This window comes from Perna viridis, chromosome 4, assembly GCF_037379345.1.
Source record: "Perna viridis isolate PV_CMFRI_1.1 ecotype Kerala chromosome 4, ASM3737934v1, whole genome shotgun sequence".
NCBI lineage: Eukaryota > Metazoa > Mollusca > Bivalvia > Mytilida > Mytilidae > Perna > Perna viridis.
Window position 1 is genome coordinate 13,243,106 of NC_142448.1, and position 18,020 is coordinate 13,261,125.

Consider the following 18,020-nt stretch of genomic DNA (forward strand, 5'->3'; position numbering starts at 1 on the left):
TTTTACTTTTTTGTAGGGAATTACAGTGTAGTTATCATTATGTACCAGGTCATTTGATTCTGACATAGCGTTCTACAGAGGTATGTTTCTAGTTATACCAGGGCAGTTTCATATTTTCAATCAATTAAATTAAAGCAGTAAATTCAACCATACAATACAAATTATATTTTTAATTATATATCATGTATTTTTTTTCATGTAATTTTTAATCGACAACATATTTGTCCAGTGTGGTGGACGTGTTTTTCAACAAACGGTAGGCATTCCAATGGGAACAAATTGTGCTTCTTTACTTGCTGACCTATTCCTTCACTCTTATGAGGCTGGCTTTATAGCTGATCTGATCAGAAAAAAAAATATCGTTTGACTAGATCCTTCAATCTCAGTTTCCGCTATATAGATGACGTATTATCTTTAAACAATCCTAATTTCGGGGATTTGATACATCGCATCTACCCAAAAGAACTTGAGATAAAGGATACTACAGACACTGTGAAGTCAGCCTCATATCTTGACCGACACTTAGATTAGAAATCGATGGTAAAGGAAAACTATTGAGCAAACTTTACGACAAACGTGATGACTTTTCATTCAGAACTTTCCTTTCATCTGTGGCAACATCCCTTCAGCACCTGCGTATAGCGTGTTCATATCACAACTCATACGTTATGCCAGAGCTTGCCGAAACTACGCAGACTTTTTGTATCGCGCTACAACTCTAACAAATAGGCTTCTGGAACAGGGTTTTGTTGCTACAAGATTGAAGTCATCACTACAAAAGTTTTATGGCCGTCATCATGAACTCGTGGATTTTTCAACCATTTATATAACTATTCCCAATACTCAGTTGAAATCCCGATTGATGAACATTATACGTCATCTTTACTCGTAAAAAGACGGTTCGCCTAGATACAAATGCAGTATTCTAAAATTCAAACTTTTAATTAATTAGTTACACCGCAAAATACAGAAGATGAAATAAAGACGATAACGCTTACAATAACAATACCCCAATCATAACAAAATTTAATCAGACGAAGATTCAATCGTCTCTGCAGCATGCATGACTTAATACGACTTAAAGTTAAGTAGCTTCACTAGATCGTGCACCAAATAATTACATCATCAGAATATTTATAAAGTCTAAGTTAAACATAAAACGTTTGTGTATGACTATAGCTTTGGCATGCACTGTCGAATACATTGTAAATATTTTATAGTTGCCTCGTAGAACGTATGGTATGTCAGTGGTGACAAAGAAAAGGCACTGATCTTTTAAACAGAACAAAATAGTATATACAAAAACAATCAGCATGACTCACTTCCCTTACATCAGGATTCTCCTCGGGTGCTGTTGAATCAGGATTCTCCCGAGGTGATGTGGAGACAGGATTCTCCCCAGGTGATGTGGAATCAGGATACACTTCAGGTGCTGTGGAAACAGGAAACACCTCAGGTGCTGTGGACGGATAAAAGAAATCCACCATTGCTGTTTTGCAAGGAAAATTGGCAAAAAAAATACTAAGGATTCTACAAAGAAGAGAAAGAATTTTGACAAAATTCCAACTGTATCCTTGTTTTCAGTCGTTTATACCCAAGTGTCTTACAATAGCTTTCAAGTCGTGCCATTCCGTACTACTAGATATGATGCCTTTGAGTATTTTTTCTTTATTTTAGTGTAACACCGACTTTTCAATTTACTTAGATTGTTGGTAAGGGATACCATTTTGTATCCGTACCTCATCTTAAAACATTTAATTGAATAATAATTCGGTAATGTCAGTGTGCATCTTCTTCCCCTTTTATTTTTGATTTGAATGCATTTCAGTTATATGCTAGTGTACGTTAACTTTGGTGTATTACGTATTGCCATTTCAAACACTTTCTCTTCAGATTTTCGATCTTAATGAATTTGGTGTTTTGTTTTTTGTTCTTGCTTTTTGTTTTATAATCACTACATTGTCACATAAAGTTATGTACCAATTCTTTATCTGATGCGTTTGTACATCTTTTTAGAAATCTTTGATTTGAATAAGTTTTGGTATCATATTATTACGTTTTTATTTAACGGAAGTTTACATATTGCTCTATAAGACTCGAATACTAAAACTAAGATAAACACGAAAAGTTAGACAAAATATTGTTAAAAATTTAATCGAATGTAAAAAAAATCATTAAGATACAAAACACTATTGTGTAGGTTACTTTCTATTTCACACCACTAATACTGACGCTAAGTAAATCCCATTGATTTGTTAAAACATAATTAACAGGTACATTGCTCAAAACTGATTAACATGACAAAGTATAATGTTATATAACGAAATGCATGTGAAGTTCAAGTGCAAACCGAAATGAATTTCAGACTCAGGAGTCAAGGTTGCACAATAAAGATGCCAACGTGATCAATTTAAGTCACAAATTTCGCATTAGTTTTGATGATGCATTGGAGTGTGTCTTGGTAATATTGTTCCTCTTTTGCGTCTTCGAATTCGTCGGTAAAGCTTACTCTTCAATACATTCCATTTCGTCCAGTGCAGTTTTCTCAAAGATGTCATGTAATACTAAAAGGTAAGAATATTTTAAGCATTCTTTTAATTCAATGAATAAAAGGTGAATGAATGTTAATTCTAACGTGATAGTTTTTAAAGGTGGTCAGACCACAAGCGTGATTTGCTTCAGAATTACCGAATGAGTTTACATATGTTTTCATTGATTTTGAATGGATATAGAAAAGTACTTTACAGACGTATATGGCATTCTGCAGAATAAAAACGATTAAATATTTGCGACTCGAATATAACTCTATGACACCTGAGTTCCCGAAAATATGACAAAAAATCCAATCTGTTATCGTAACACCCACGTTATTTTCACCTTGCGTAATGATTTTTTTTCTTTATTATAAATGTCTTTTCGACTGATTTGTAATAGATAGGTTGAAACAAAATAGCTTTCGTAGCAAAAGTATTTGATTAATAAATATAACTTATTTTGCAATGTTATTTTGCCCTTTCGGCCACGTAATACATTTGTACAACATATTTAAATCTGTTGCTAGACAGTTTTTGCTCCACTACATGTTCATATAACGCGTGCAGGATCCCGGAAAAATCTAATTAAAATTATTTGTTAAGCTTTGACACATGATTTTAATTCATTTTTCTGAAAAGAACCAGCATGCACGCAATGCGGTAGTGTTACACTATTTGTCAAATGTTAAAAATTCTGCGTAACAAATGATTTAACATTGCCGTTTGTGTGTGCATGCTGGTACTTCTCGTGACATCATCAGTCATCTGCCAAAAGCTTCACAAATCTTCCTTAACAGTCGCTTCTGCTTAGATCGATTACGGAATAAAATGCGCGGAAAGTTTCACCTTTCGGGTTTCTGTTAAGACATCGTCGACACATTAGTCCCATATTCTATCGAAATGACTTTAATCATGAAATTGCGAGATTATTAAATCATACTTTCTGCTATATATCAATTTTGCAATTGACGTCTTGTCAAAATTCAATACGACAACTTTTCGCTACCTTTCAATTTCATTAGGCATGGAGTGATCTTCAAATGGAGTGGACGTTAAATTACTGGAAAACTGCAAATGATTCACACGTCTAATTTTTGACTTGTTAATTGACGTTCTGTCTGTTTCTTTCAGTTCGAAACATATTTTCAGGAATAATTACCTTGTCGTTAGCCCTACTAATCGCAATACGAATAAACTCAACTTTTATTTAAAAAATCATAGAAGGAAACGAAAGTTGCAAAAAAATCAGACGGGTGGACGGACAGGCGAAAAGGCATGCTTTCCTACCGGTGCACCTGGTCCATGTTCCCAGTTTTTAGTGGAGTTCGAGTTGCTCAATTACTTTTGTTACTTTGTATGTATTATTTTAGTTACTTTATGTTCTTTGTTGTGTTTGTCTGTTTTCCATGTCAGGTCTTTGTCCCTGGAATACATTTTTTTAATTTCCGCTAGAATTTTGGTTCCGTTGATTACTCTCCCCAATACACGTTTTTGTTCATGTGTCAAATGCTGTTCAATTTTAAGGTTATACTACCAAGACAGACGTCCTTCTATCACACGTTAATTATTTTTAAAATATAAAGTCCCGACTTAAAGATTGCATTTCATTTCCAGTACTAATTGTGCTGGACAAAACGCAGAGCTACCTATTTCAACAAGAGCCTCGAAACACAACGCTTGTTAATACTTTTCCTCTTAAATTAAAACGCCATTTTGACCGGCTTACACTCGAGTTGGGCCCTTTCCCAGGTGTTACGGTTACATTGGTATAAACTAATTCCATTCCGTTCAACACATTTCTGATGATATAATATATATTCTGTTTTAGTAATTTTCCGAAACCCAAAATAATTCATGTTTTAACAGTGCTTTATTTAGGTCCAATGCTGGAATGGAATTAGTAAACAATATGCCTATATATACCCATTCAATTTTTTCCTTAATATGCTAGAATCAATATTGAAAATTAATTTGGGTTTGAATTGATTTTCAGCTACCCTTTCTGGGAAAAAGTGGACACAAAGGCACTAAATTAAGTCCTTGCAATTTTAAAGTAACAATGTGAGAAAATGAGAAACACAGAAGAATGTAATGAAATGTGGATATGGCCTAACTTGCAGTCTTTAGAAATATTAGTAAGGAGGTGTCATGCATGCCAGAAACCAACAAAATTTACTTAATTTTTATTCGGAAATCATGTGACTTCTGAGTCTTATAACCATCTGATGTCGATGAAAGGACATCCGGTTGATAACCGCCTTAAAATTACTTCCGTCGCAAAAGAGATCTTGCAGATGAATATTAAAATGTATCAAAGAGTAATCAAGGGAACCAAGGTTATAGCGGTAATCAAAAGAATGTAATCCAGGGACAAAGACCAGACATGGAAAACAGACATACACAACAAAGAACATCAAGTAACTAAAATCATACATACAAAGTAACAAAAGCAAATGAGCAACTCGGACGCCACTAAAAACTGGGAGCATGGACCAGGTGCACCGGTAGGGTAAGCGTCCTCTGCTTTTCTAGAAACACCCGCCGAGTTGGTCATAAAAAGTCAAGTCCGGGGTAGACAAACGAGGAAAAGAAAACTATGACCCGTTGAATAAATCAGTTTTCATGGTGCTGATGGATACACCATAACGATCCACGAGTTCATGATGACGACCATAGAACTTCTGTAGTGATGACTTCAATCTTGTAGCAACATAACCCTATTCCAGAAGCCTATTTGTTAGAGTTGTAGCACGATACAAAAAGTCTGCGTAGTTTCGGCAAGCTTTGGCATAACGTATGAGTTGTGATATGAACACTCCATATGCAGGAGCCGAAGGGATAAATTGATTATTTTGTATAAATATACTGCCTTTTTATCGTATACGATTTAAATTTTATACTTTTCATAAATGATTGTCAAAGAAAAATTCAAATACATATATAGAAGTCTGAACTATATTTGATCAATGCCTTTGATATCCATATACGGATTCCACGTGATTACGTTTAAACCTAAAAATACGTTGTATGATTACACATTGAGAAACAAAATAAAAACGAAATGAATGAAACAAAATAAAGAGAAAATGAAAACGAAATTTAAATGTAATTTTGAATCATCAGTTTTGTGTAGATATTTGGTTTTAGTAGTGATAAAAGCACTGATCTTATTTTAAGTAATAAATCTTCTTTGAAATACAAAAAGAACAAATTGTCATAAGCGGATTACGACTAGTGTCTTCAACAGTTTTTAAAATACTTATAAAAAACTAGTGACTTCCTAGGTTTAAGCCAACAGCTCTTTGATATACATTATAAGTGTTAGTTTTTCATAAAGTTGTTTTACTTTTAATATAAAAATGTTGTAGATTTTACATAAAATTGGCACTATGCAACAGCTTTTATTCTTGGCTTGGTTGATGAAGAGGTGGATGAATGCATGGTTTCCTAAAAAATACAGATTTCTATGCAGAAAGGGCTCTAGTTATGTTAAAATATGACAAGAGCATCATTTGTTCGATGGTTTCTTATTCTGCATAATAAATTATCTCTACCATTTGCAGTGACTTGTATTAAATTTTCCAATTTATTATTGCTGCTTGTTTTCTGTGGGTAGTTTGTTTATGATGTTAATGTTACCAGTTTGTGTTAGTGATTTTGTCTGCATATTTACCCTTCATAACTTTTACTCTAGTATTCCAACACTTTCAATCTACATCAATTTGGAATCAAGAGATAAAAAAATCATTGTAGATGAATATTAAGAAATCTGTCCCCTCTGTTTTTAAAACCACCCCAAAATTTTTACTTTTTCTATCTAAATAGCAAGAGCAAGCCATATTATGTGTGTATTGCCATCTACATGTACATGTATGGTGAGCACCTACATGTAAAGCAGAATTTCAAGCATTCACCCTGAACTAATTGTTAATATGACATGCATGTTGTTTAATCATTGAATACATTAAATTCACTACAGTATTATATAAAAAATATTTATTATCAACAAAATGTAGGAAAAAAAACATGCAATAACAGATCTAACTGTAATGATATCAATCTACAGGCTGGTGAGCATAAACATTGGTCATACTATTCCTCATCTGACATAGAGACTGGAAAGTGGTCTGTAGAGAAGCCAATGTAGTTCCTAACTCTGTTAACATTGTATCCTGAAATAAACAATACAGTTTAACTTTGAGATGTGAGGATAAGTCTAAAAGAAATAAAGACCTATGAATAATTGTTTATCATTATCAAAAGGAGTCATTTTTTCTTCAAAACCTCTTGTTATATGATCTGTTAATACACAGTTTCTCAATGTAAGTTTATTTGATTTAAATGCACTAAATAGAACCAAAATATATAAAATAGTACAATGGTAATTAGTAACAACAATAAGACTTGTTTTTTAACATTGACCTTGAGATGATTAAGAGTTCATTTGACTTCTTGGTACATTAATTATAACAAAATTCCTCTGGACAAACTCACACAAAACTGTCTGTATTGAATCAATTCTCAATATAATAAATGTTAATTACTGTAATTTCAATATCCATCATTTTATGCATTTAAAAAATGTCTAAGCTTGCCTTTTATTTTGAATTTGCACATGAAATCACTTTTATCAGTTTATCATATGGTTAATTTGGCTCCAAAACACACAGTTAATTATACAAACATGGATATCTCCATTGCAAAGAATGTTTAATTTAAACAAAGACCATTTTTATCATCCACAGAAAATGTTAATATATAATAAAACTCACCATTTTAGAATCAGGTAACTTAAGGAATTTCATCCATGCTATGTTATCTAAATGTGTGCTTAAATCTGCTAAAAGTGGTGCCATCTGTGGTAAAAATTCACTTGCATATCTTAAATAAAAACATTTAAAATAATTGTAATAAAAAAATCAAGTGTTTTATTTTATATCCTATTATATAATAATAATATTTGCTACAGAGGAATTGAATTAACTTTATTGTTGGTTGTTCCATCGTCTACTACATGTGAAAATAATACAACATACATGTATGAATATCATATCCATTGATTGTGAAATGATTCACACATGTTTATCATATCCATTGAGTGTGACATGATTCACATATGTATATCATATCCATCAAGTGTGAAATGATTCACACATGTTTATCATATCCATTGAGTGTGACATGATTCACATATGTACATCATATCAATCGAGTGTGACATGATTCACATATGTATATCATATCCATCAAGTGTGACATGATTCACATATGTACATCATATCCATCAAATGTGAAATGATTCACACATGTATATCATATCCATTGAGTGTGACATGATTCACACATGTATATCATATCCATCAAGTGTGACATGATTCACATATGTACATCATATCCATCAAATGTGAAATGATTCACACATGTATATCATATCCATTGAGTGTGACATGATTCACATATGTACATCATATCCATCAAATGTGAAATGATTCACACATGTATATCATATCCATTGTGTGACATGATTCACATATGTATATCATATCAATCGAGTGTGACATGATTCACATATGTATATCATACCCACTGAATGTGAAATGATTCACATACATTGTAAGTTTCAGTTTAAGTATGAATATCATATGATTATCACACAATAATCATTTAACTTTTAGAAACATTTGATACTTGTATGTTAGCAAGCCAATGTTTACATATCATCACTCGATAAGCTATCAGAAATTTAACATTCAGCACCTACTATCTAATTCCAAAAGCATATTTACTTCTTCAAATAACTTCTGACAACAAATAATTTTAAAGCAGCATTCCTGTAACATCAAACATCACTGGTAACATTGTAAATTTTAAGGTACCTATTCTAACACTCTGTCAGTATGTTTTACACATAGGCAGACACTTTTTTAAGAGTATGTTTTTTTTATATATTCTCAGATAATATCATTTGTTAGTTGCTTTAGAAGGTAAAACTATTTTAAAATTGGCATCGTCCATCTTGATTTGAATGTCACAATCAACATAAATATTTGGCAAAATCAGAACTTTTTCTCATATCATAAAGACTGTAATAAGTAAATATATTTCAAAATGTTAAAAACACTAGTTAAAACTTCTGAATTTGATACTCTACATCTGTAATTTTGATACAAGTACACTATAAAAGACTTAAATATTCTTTACCTGTGATATTGGGCCTCTAGTTTTATGAATTCTCCAACATATGGTTGTTGTAATCTAGTAAGTAGCTGTGCTTTGCTGTCTATAACTGACTGTAGGTGACTGTTTAAACTTTTCACTTTGTCTATTTTCAAGCCTAAAACAGTTTATAATACATGTAAATGTCTAATGTTGTAAGAGTGGGATAGACATGAAGCATACAAAATTGAATAAGGCTAGAGAGGAAAAGTAGAAAATACGAACATGTATAAAAGTAAAGGGGTATGCTTGTTTATATCAAATTCTGCCCGAAAATAAACTTGGTCAAGTCAAAATATGAGTAAAACCCTGCATACTTCTCCAATAAAACCTTTTTTTTATGAATAAAGAGAAGTACATGTACTTCGCATGTATTGACATGGATAACATCCCTGAACAGTTGTTTTGTAATTTGTAAAATTAGAGGATTTTTGGATTCAGCAACTCATAACACTCAGACCATTAGGAATTAACAGCTTGGAGGGTTTCAAGTTTCATCATCAAACTCCTTTTCTGTTCACTAACGTACCAGTATGTCATGGAAACCTTATAGAAACATGGAGCCAAATGTGTTACTTCTACCAAACTGACAGAAAAAAACTTTATTTTATCCTATTTTTCTATGAAGGAGATATTGGCTACATGAGTCAACAATTCAGTTATTACAACCTTGAAAACCTACTATATCTTTTGACAGAATATATAGTTTGTCGTGGAATGCAGATAATATGCGGCCAGTGAAAAACATCAAAATTTTGTAAGAAATTATTGGAAGTGGCATATACATGTATGATACAGTGTGACCTTATTTTGGACACACATATTTTGTAAATGCTGATATATATTTTTTTTTCATGTTTAGTCATCTTTTTAATACAAAAATATGGTGATCTCTTCAGTTGGTAAGCTGAAATTTTAACTAGAAAACAGGGCTGGAAGCAAGTATATACCCCTTTTACATAAAAATGTATGAGTACAAGCTGATATACAATTGGATTCTATTTTCAAGTACATCAAGAATATAGTTCAATAGTTAACTAACCAGACAGTTCAGGTGGCATATTTTCCTCATCTATCAAAACTAATACATCAAAACTATCCAAAAATCAAGAAATAAATTCCTACCCAGTATTTTCAAATGTGTTAAATCACTTGTCTCCTTATCTTGCATTCTAGCTTGCACTTCCAAGTTTATCTACAAAAAAGAGACAGCATGTTTTAGTCATATAATGCATTTTTAAAATGAATCTTGTCAAATATTTGGCATATGAATATAAATGTTGGTTTACAGATAAACCTCCTGAAACCTATCACTAACAATTAAATGCAGACAATTTTGTACTGTATCTTAAAGTAGAACTTATTATAATGGCAAAGAGATAAATTGTTACATTTAAAATTAAAAAGAAAGAAGAGTGCATTACATGTATATTTGGTATGCTTAATACAAGTGCATATACCTTATTGTGTTCCTTTCTCATTTTACTAAGACCTTTCAGCTGTGATATAAGTTTAAGGGATGGTAGTTTGTAATGGTGATCATCTGAAACATTATGTACATCAAAGTCTATTCTCTGTAATAGAAGAATTAAAAGTGAATTCAAAGGTTTAAGAGTAATCAAGGGAACCAATGTTCTAGTGGAAATCAAAAGAAAGTAATCCAGGGACAAAGACCAAACACGGAAAACAGGTATACACAACAAAGAACATTCAGTAACTAAAATAATACATACAAAGTAACAAAAGCAAATGAGCAACTCGAACTCCACTATGCACTGGTAGGGTAAGTGTCCTCTGCTTTTCTAGAAACACCCACTGAGTTGCTCATAAAAAGTCAAGTCCGGAGTAGACGAAAGAGAAGAGGAAAACTATGACACAATGAACAAATCAGTCTTCATGGTGCAGATGGATACACCGTTTCAGTTTCAAATTTGCACGTTTGCCCATCCTTTCTACAGATTTTCATCAAAATTGGAGGAGTTATGAATGCATGCATGATTACAATATATTTTGCAAACAAACTTGATGACTTCTATATATATGTAACATAACTTTTTTACAGGGGATATTGAAATGTGCTTACATGTACATAAAACAACCAAAAAATTATAACAATGTGCATGAAAAATAAATGTCTTTAAAAGAAAGTATTATTTTGATTTGAAATTATTTTGGAATTTAGAAAATGGCAAAACAAATCATTTGTAAAATTAACAGCATGGCTAAGAAGTAAGGTTTGATAACGCCCCATGCAGGTCCGGGTGTCAAAAAGCGCTAAGCTTGTCGTAAAAGGCGACTAAATAGTGCTCAGAACCCTAGCCGGGGGCTAGGACGCTCTGCCCACAGAGCAACTGGAATGTGTGCCCCAGTGGTGGAATGGGGTACCCCTGGCATGTTACATGCTGGGGTTGTCAGGCTATAATACGGAAAACCTGACCGCAAACCATAGTGGTGCACTGTGTTGGGAAAGATGCCACGTTCCTCGCACATTAAAGAACCCTACTGTGGTATTTTCCCGGAGTAGGAACCATAGGGCTCCGCCACAGGAGGCTAAATTGCCCGATCCTACCCATCTCTTCCGATTTCCAGTGGCAATCAAAATGTGTCGACCTCATTGTCCTTGTGTCCCATCCCATTTTCATTTCATCATCATTTCATGTTCATTTTATCATCAATTTCATGTTCATTGTCTGAATACAGCTGAAATATTGCTGCTCGGACGTTAAACCCCAACGAACAAACAAACAATAGTTTGATAACAAAAGGCAAAGAAAACTTACTAAACCCCCCTTAGTCATGACAGCACGACTAACTCCCTTACAATATTCTCCCCATAATTTTTAAATAGCACAGTGCTTACTGGCATAGCACAGCTCTTATAGCCTTCATCCAAAATTATAGCACAGTGCTCATAGTGCATTTTACAAGTAAGTAAAATTAATTACTGATAGTACAGTGCTAAGGAATAATAGTGCTGCAAAGTACAGCGCTATAATGGCCTAGGGAGAACACTGAAGCATTAGTAGGGTAAAGTTTAAATCTACATTTTTAAATTTAAAATAATTCCTTGTTAAAACACATGATCTTTTTAATCATGAAATACAAAAATGTGCATAGTATGCATTACATAATGACAATTTAAGAGAGTTGTTGCACAAATGTACATGAACCAGGATTACAAACAAGTTAAAAAACTTAAATTGCCTGAAGGATTTCACTAGAAAATTTAGTATTACATCAAGAAACTAAGTCCTTTACAGAGTAAATGGACTAAAGATTAATAACTAAAATTTCTAACTTGTATGCACTTACCTTCAAAGGGACATTATGTGCAGTGGAGTTATTTGTTCTTGGAAACAAATGGAGCACTGTAACAAGTGAGCCCCCCCCCCCACCCACCAAAAAAAATTATGTCTGTTTCCTAGTACCCTACCTACAGTGGTTCCCTAGCTTACTGTGTCTATCTTTAACATTTTTTGGGGTATCGGCTTGAAGTAGAATGATACATGTAGCTTACAGGATTTCTTTTACATGTATATTAAGATTTTTACTTCTGAAAATCTATTTTAAATATGCTTACAGGTGAGCTTGTTTTAATATTTTGTTTTAGTGTTCTTTATATACAGGTGCGTAGCTACGTTTACGTCAAAACACCCAGGCGTACATACCAACAACAAAAAATCATTAGGGTTGTTGCACATTCACTGGGATGTTCCTATAAATGTAGAGAAAGTAACTGACAATTTTGTATCACACAAAAACAGGAAGATGGCCCTCATTTATTAGACTGACTAGACCTGTAAACTCTTCTGAAACCAGTAAAGAGGTTGACTGATATCTGCATGATGTGTTTTTTTCTTCATTTGCATGTTTTGATACCAATAGTTGATCTATATACTAGTAATACACGAATTTAAAGATTTCGCTATTTAATGAATTTCAACTAATCTTGCTAATATAAGCAAATCACTGATAATGAAAGGATACCAGAAAATGACACAATATATAATAGAAACAATAAGACAATAATCCCTTTGACAAGCATACAAGAATCATCAAAATTGTAAAATTTCAACTTCCTATGATTACTTTTAAAGATCTTAACTGTGATGAGTCATTGCTTTTTGGGGTATTTTTTCAATTACAAACATCATCTATGTTTCCTAAATCCCAGGAGCTTCATGGGGGTGGGGGCTTCACCCGCTGAGGGCCTTATGCCTACACATTGATTAACTCTAGCTACACCACTGATATAATATTTTTTTTTATAACTGATGCTGTATATTATGCAGAGGCCCATATTGTGAACTAGTTTGTAAAACAAAATATGTCATCCAGTTTAAACAAAGAAAATAATTACTACAATGATTATTAAAGCAAAGTTAAATGACCTTAATATGAGTTTGACCATAAACAGGCAAGTACAACATGTATCATGTATCCTTAAATATACCTGGTGCTGCTTTCTGCTTTCTGCTTTCTGTCATATGACCTTATACATGTAACATACTGCTGAGAGCCATTGCTCACATGACAACTCAGCACAGCAAAACAGCTGCCTCTAATTTAATTTTATAAAAAGATCGGGCACAGCTTGATACATGTTCATGTACAAAAAATGTATGATTGCAGATGTCCCTGTACTGTTGGGACAAGTATGAAACCAACATTCACTATTATTTCAAAATTGGTACAGCTCTGACTTTGGATTGTGATTAAAGTAAATGTTTGACATACACGTAGTATTCATGTACAATATAAGCTTTCTGATAAGATTGCAATTAGACAAAAAAAAAAATCTATAAAAACTTAAAGATATTGTTTATTGTTGGCCACTTTTTCCTCCATTTTTTTTAAATTCAAGTAATTAAATTCATAAAAATCTACCTTTGAGGTATCAAACCTTGTACATTAATTTGCAAATAAATGTAAAAAAATCTTTCCCAGCCTTCCTTTTGTGGTATGGAATATTTTGATACAATTTCAGATTCAAACACTTAACATATACAAGTAGTTACTTAAATTATTGTCATGAATTCACAACCAGAACCCAAAAAATTAATGAACCAATCTTCCTTTTGTGGTATGGTATGTGGTGGCACGTCAGAGCAATCTTGGACTAAACAAATGGGGATTCTTAGGGTGCACTATACAATTACACTTAGGTGCACTGTTTCACATACCTAGTTGACCCGGTCAAATTTTGTAAAACTTAAAATTAATAGTTGAAATTTGGTGGATATATTGTTTAAATGTAGTTAGGCATTTATACATAGACAGATGTAATATACAAGTATGTAATGGTAAACAGGTGTAATTTAAATGAAGAATGGTATCCAGGACATTTCAGTCCCCTGCTGTATTAGGTTCTTTCCTCATCAGATGACTGATTTTCAAAATACCTTATTTTGCACGAACTTTTGGAACTAAATTTGCGAGAGAATGAATCGAAAAGGGTGTTATCCTTTTTACCCTTTTTCCACCTACTCCATGCATGTTTTCATTCTGTGCTGACATTTTCTAAAAGAGTAATCAAGGGAACCAAGGTTATAGCAGCAATCAAAAGAATGTAATCCAGGGACAAAGACCAGACATGAAAAATAGACATACACAACAAAGAACATAAAGTAACTAAAATCATACATACAAAATAACAAAAGCAAATGAGCAACTCTGACTCCACTAAAAACTGGGAGCATGGACCAGGTGCACCGGTATAGTAATTGCCCTCTGCTTTTCTAGAAACACCCACCAAGTTGCTCATAAAAAGTCAAGTTCAGGGTAAACAAAAGAGGAAAGGAAAACTATTACACGTTGAAGAAATAAGTTTTCATGGCATAGATGAATACACCGTATCAATCCATGAGTTCATGATGACGACCATAAAACTTTTGTAGTGATAACTTCAATATTGTAGCAACATAACCCTGCTCTAGAAGCCTATTTGTTACAATTTTAGAGTGATACAAAAAGTCTGCATAGTCTCATCAAGCTCTAGCATAATGTATGAGTTGTGATATAAACACTCCATACGCAGGTGCTGAAGGGATGTTGCCACAGTTGAAAGGAAAGTTGACAATTCTGAATGAGAAGTCATCATGTTTGTCGTAAAGTTTGGTCCATAGTTTTCCTTTACCATCGATTTCTAATCTAAGTGTCGGTCAAGATATGAGACTGACTTCACAGTGTCTGTAGTATCCTTTATCTCAAGTTTTTTTTGGGTAGATGCGATGTATTAAATCCCCAAAATTAGGATTGTTTGAAGATAATACGTCATCTACATGGCGGAAACTGAGATTAAACGATCTAGCTAAATGATATTCTTTCTTTCAGATCAGATCAGCTATAAAGTCAGCCTCATAAGAGTGAAGGAACAGGTCAGCAAGTTGAAGAGCACAATCTGTTCCCATTGGAATGCTGACCATTTGTTGAAAACCGTGTTCACCACACTGGACAAATATGTTGACAATTAAAAATTAAAACATAAGTCTCACTAACCACTTCTAATGTTTCCATTACTTTACATGTTAAACAAGTAATTTTCAAAGTTTCACTGAATTCCAAGGACAAATGACATCTTAAAGTTACATACTGTTGCGAAGCTTGGAAAACAAGGCTTCCAAAACCATTATGCTAATGGTATGATAATTGCAGAAATTCTTTACAAAATTTACTTGAATAAATAATACAGAAAACCCACATTTTTACCTTTACTGCTAACTGACAGCATGGAGGCAATTACCCACACATGTAAACAATATTCATACACTTTGGTAGTAAATTACAAATATGATTTTAAAGTACACATTCTCAGCTTTATTTTGATTACTTACGATCTGAATACACACAAATAAATTATGCACTTACAATGCATAGATCTAGGTTCAGTGTGTTTTTGGTACTACATAACATAGGGGTGGCCATTTGAGCCAGAAGTGGTTAGTCAGACGAGAGTATTTGACTGTTAGTTTTGAAAAGGCACCCCTGATTGGACTAAAACTCAATACAATTTTTTTTCAGTATGTTACCATGGCTACTGGATTTTATAACAATAATCACTAAATTACTTATAAATGACTTGAAGTTGAACCTCCACACACCAAGGATTACAAAAAAAATGTACTTTTTTATGACAAAACACTTAAAATTTCCGTGCGGACTGCCTCAAAACAGCTTTATTTCAACAAAATGAGACCATTTTTTTTTCAGAATTGACTAAACCGTATAGTACTTACAATACATATTACTAGTTACTATCTTAGTTCTTACCTTCTTGATATGACCGGTGGTTTCCGCAATCTTTAATGTGTTTGACAGGGGAATAAGGGCACTGCTTGTTGCGTTCCAAGGATTGTCAGATGCCATTGAGCTGAAGGGCATCGAAGTATCTATATTTATCACAGTTCTTTCTCTGTATGTCTCGTTTCATACATTAGTTCAAACAAGCCGCGTTAGTTGTTTACAGTGGAACACCAATTCGAGCCTCTATAACCGAAGAGCGAACGCGTAGGAATACTTAACAATAAAGTGTTGATTTAAAGAAAATACAATCAGTGCAATCAAACATTTAAGCGCAAGTATGCATTAAAAAATAAATTAGAGATGTTTCAAAATAAACAAACTTAGAAGTAACAAGTTCGAGCTAGGCAATCGGGAAGGGCTGACCATAAACTCCTTGCGAGCGAGTACTAGTAGATTAAGTAGCTTTAAAACTCCTAAAGTTCCCATTTAAGCAAAGTAATTTTAAGTAGCACTCTAGGTAAGAACCATGCAAAATGTTATTCATGGTTGGAAAGCCTATATATTTTTATTTTTGATGTTATGGTTAACAGAAATTATTATGTGGCTTCTCATATAACCCCTTCTTTTAGAAGATAAAAAATAAAAGAATGTACTGCATATATATAGAGTTCAAAATTAAGGGAGATATCTCTGTAAATTACACTAAAATACAATAGAAACTATAGGATTTTCAATGTGGATTATCTCCTAAGAGCTGACAGCTTGCATAATACATTTCATCATATAGTCCCACAAAACAACTTGATAAAAAAATCATGTTTAACCTTATTTTAGGTGTATCACACATTGCAGAATTTACATGATTTTTATAAAGACTACTACATGTACTAAAATTGGCATTTTTTTTTTTTTTTTTTTTTGCAAGTTTGTTATATGTGGAAGTCGTTTCTAGGGGTATCATGTGGTATTTGCATCTAAGCCTACCTAATATTTTTAAGAACATTTGGGAAAGTGTGGAAATACCAATCCTTATGGAAAACTGGTCTCATCATTAAATTACCTGAAAAAAAGAGATTTATCTGATTATAACAACTACAGAGGTTCGGTTCCATGAAAGTTCTTAGTAAAGTGATCCTGAGTTAACGAAATTTCAGCTATTGTTGATTATCTACGACGTAAAAAGCAGGCAAGATTACATTAAAGGATGTCTACTTTTTCCTCTCCTATTCATCTTCTGTATTGGCTAAATTGGGAGAATTAACTACGAAGAGGTCAAACGGAAAAGAACTAATTTGACAATGGCATAAATACTAGAAAATCTGGATTTCGAGGATGAAATCGTCGTCATCGATATACTATAAGTATGCCAGATAAAGCCAATCAGCTAGTATCTTCAGCAGCAAAAATACTGGTCACATGATCAAGTTTGGTTTCAATTGGTCAAGTAGTGTCAGAGGAGAAAATTTTTGAAAGAAATATCATTAAAAATAGCAAAATAAGGTTGAAAAATGGCAATAACTCCAACATGACTTAACAGATTAAAACGAAAATTTGACATCAGATAGATCTTATCATGCTGAACACTTTTACCGGATGTCAGAATTTAGCTAAACCTAACGGTTTTAGAGATATATGCGAAATCAACTGTCTCACCCCTATGTTCTATTTTTACCAAGGCGGCCATGTTTTTCGGCCAAGTGGGCTAAAAAGTGCATGGAGAAGTAGACCAAAGGAGACTTGGAGAATGTCAGCGGGAAAAAGATGAAAGAAAAGGATTGGACATTGGGGAAATTCCAACATTGTTACCAAGACAGGCAGTCGTGGATGCCTCTGGTGGTGGCCTTATGTGCAAAGCAGTACGAAAATCAGAAGACTAATTATATAAGTTATTTTGAAAACATGTGCATTTTTCCAAGGCAAAACTTCAAGAAACAAATGGTACTATGATTTTTCTTTCATTTTTATTGTATATTGAGTTTTACAACAATTGAAATACATGTAATTAAGGTCCCAATTAACCTGTAGCTA

The 18,020-nt window shown here is 33.1% G+C and overlaps 1 protein-coding gene and 1 long non-coding RNA gene across 2 annotated transcripts; one reads left to right on the forward strand and one right to left on the reverse strand.

Annotated features, from left to right (window-relative positions):
- The first annotated feature begins 2,321 nt into the window (after positions 1 to 2,321).
- LOC148618924 (uncharacterized) lies at positions 2,322 to 15,237 on the forward strand. Its single transcript, XR_015921497.1, has 2 exons — positions 2,322 to 2,571; positions 15,084 to 15,237. It is a non-coding gene; the product is annotated as an uncharacterized LOC148618924 (long non-coding RNA).
- Positions 6,516 to 16,249, reverse strand: LOC148618925 (uncharacterized). Its single transcript, XM_088578294.1, has 6 exons — positions 16,020 to 16,249; positions 10,211 to 10,324; positions 9,876 to 9,945; positions 8,736 to 8,868; positions 7,307 to 7,415; positions 6,516 to 6,706 (listed from the first exon to the last, which is right to left on the reverse strand). The coding sequence occupies exons 1-6, from the start codon at positions 16,128 to 16,130 to the stop codon at positions 6,590 to 6,592; spliced, it is 654 nt and encodes a 217-aa protein (XP_088434420.1). The 5' UTR covers positions 16,131 to 16,249; the 3' UTR covers positions 6,516 to 6,589.
- Between the last annotated feature and the right edge of the window lie 1,771 nt (positions 16,250 to 18,020).